A 2,500-nucleotide genomic window follows, 5' to 3' on the forward strand; every position below is an offset into this window, starting at 1 on the left:
TGATTTGAAAGAAGACAAAAAAAAATCTTTGCAGTGTGAGATATTAAGATTTCTTAGTATTTCTGATGTTTATCAGTGATACGTTTATTTGATTAAAAAATTGATAATAAACAGATATACAGATAATAAATAAACAGATAATAAAAAAATATAGAGTATTTGTATGTGAATATGTGCTGAAATGGCGACACAGTGGTTTGAGCTTTGGCCTCACAGCACTCAGGTCTCTGGTTCGAGTCCCAGCTGGGTCAGTTGTGTGTTTCTGTGTGGAGTTTGCATGTTCTCCTCGTGTTGGTGTGGGTTTCCTCCTGGGTGCTCCGGTTTCCCCCACAGTCCAAACACATGTGCTATAGGGGAATTGATCAACTAAACTGGCCGTAGTGTATGAGTGTGCGTGTGATGGTGTGTATGGGTGTTTCCCATTACTGGGTTGCAGCTGGAAGGGCATCCACTGTGTAAAATATATGCTGGAATAGTTGGCGGTTCATTCCGCGGTGGCAACCCCTGATGAATAAAGGGACTAAGCTGAAGGAAAATGAATGAATGAATGTGCTAAAACGTATTTTATTCCTGTGATCCATTCATTCATTCATTTTCTTTTCAGCTTAATCCCTTTATTAATCTGGGGTCGCCACAGCGGAATGAACCACCAACTTTTAACCCTGTGATGTAAAGCTGAATTTTCAGTCTCATGATCCTTCATAAAATCACAATAATATGAAGATTTGGGGATCAAGAAAGATTTCTGATCATCATCATGCTGAAAATTCTGTAATTTAGCACAGCAATAAATAACATTTGACATTAAATTTGCATAAAAGCATGCTATTATATTATTATTATTATTTGAAATAACATTTCACAATGTTTCAGTTTTTATTGTAATTTTACTCAAACACATGCAGGCAGGGTTGGATTTATGCAGATCATTCATTTTCCTTCAGCTTAGTCTTTTAATTATTCAGGGGTCGCCACAGCGGAATGAACCGCCAACTATTCCAGCATATGTTTTACACAGCGGATGCCCTTCCAGCCGCAACCCAGTACTGGGAACGTGTGTTTGGACTGTGGGGGAAACCGGAGCACCCAAAGTTAACCCACACCAACACGGGGAGAACATGCAAACTCCACACAGAAACACCAACTGACCCAGCTGGGACTCAATCCAGAGACCTTCTTGCTGTGAGTCCACAGTGCTAACCACTGAGCCACCCATTATTATAATATATTCTGATAATATTGTAGTGTGTGTGTGTGTGTGTGTGTCTGACCTGTGTGGTCTGGTAGTCGCTGGTGTCGATTCCCTTCACCTCCACCTGCCGAAACACTGTGGGTTCAGGATCTGCTGCACTCAGATCACAGTGGTAGATTATGCCTGAATAACACACACACACACACACACACACACACACACACACACACTGTTATCTCCTCATGCTTGTATATTTGTATAGTCTGTGTATGTGTGTTAGTGTGAGTGTGTGCACAAGTGTGTACATGTGTGTAAGTGAGGGCATGTGTGTGTGTGTATTAGTATGTGAGCACATGCATGTGTGTGTGTCTATGTTTGTGTGTTTGTGCATCTAAGTGTGTGTGTGTGTGTGTGTGTGTATGTGTGTATTAGAGTAAGTTCATATCTGTGTACATACGTGTGTGTGTGTGTGTGTGTGTGTGTGTGTGTGTGTGTGTGTGTGTGTGTGTGTGTGTGTGCGCGTGCGTGCATCTGTATTCATGTGTGAGTGTGTATGTGTTTGTGCATGTTTGTGAGTGTTTGTGCGTCTGTACGAGAGTGTTAGTTGAAGTGTGTGTGTGTGCAAGCGAGAGAGCGTTTGTGCATCTATATTCGTGTGCGTGTCTGCATGTTTGTGTGTGTGTGTGTGTGCATGTTTGTGTGTGTGCATGTGCATCTGTATGTGTGTATTAGTGTATGTGTGCATCTTTGATTGTGCATCAATGCGTGTGTGTGTGTGTGTGCGTGTGTGTGTGCGCATGCTCGCATTTGTATGTGTGTATTACTGTAAGTGTATATGTTCTTGTGTGTGTGCATCTTTGTGCATCCATGTGTGTGTGTGTGCGCATGTGCATCTGTTTGTGTGTATGTTTGTGTAAGTGTTTATGTTCATGTGTGTACTTTGTGTGTGTGTATGTGTGTGTGCGTGTGTGTGCGTGTGCGTGTGCGTGCGTGTGTGTGTGTGTGTGTGTGTGTGTGTGTGTGTGTGTGTGTGTGTGTGTGTGTGTGAGACACCTGGTGTGGTGAAGGAGGTGAACTTGTAGAAGAAGTCGTGGTGTTTCTTCTTGCAGCTCAGACCGACCACCGTGCCCACGTCCAGCGGCAGATCCCGGATCAGTTTCCCCGTCTGCAGCTCGTATAGCTGCAGGATATCCTTCACATCATGCACATAATTCACCAGCAGGTGGCGCTGGTTCACACACTCCACAAAACCTGCACACACACACACACCACACACACACACACACACACACACACACACACACGGTC

The 2,500-nt window shown here is 43.6% G+C and overlaps 1 protein-coding gene across 1 annotated transcript in view; it reads right to left on the reverse strand.

Annotated features, from left to right (window-relative positions):
• LOC130246465 (prolyl endopeptidase-like) overlaps positions 1-2,500 on the reverse strand; it is a 30,906-nt gene that overhangs the window by 10,846 nt on the left and 17,560 nt on the right. The window contains exons 9-10 of the mRNA XM_056479433.1: positions 2,246-2,443; positions 1,272-1,375 (exon numbers count right to left, since the gene is read on the reverse strand). Of these exons, the coding sequence (XP_056335408.1) occupies positions 1,272-1,375; positions 2,246-2,443 (302 nt within the window). The remainder of the gene's footprint in view (positions 1-1,271; positions 1,376-2,245; positions 2,444-2,500) is intronic.

This window comes from Danio aesculapii, chromosome 19, assembly GCF_903798145.1.
Source record: "Danio aesculapii chromosome 19, fDanAes4.1, whole genome shotgun sequence".
Lineage (NCBI taxonomy): Eukaryota > Metazoa > Chordata > Actinopteri > Cypriniformes > Danionidae > Danio > Danio aesculapii.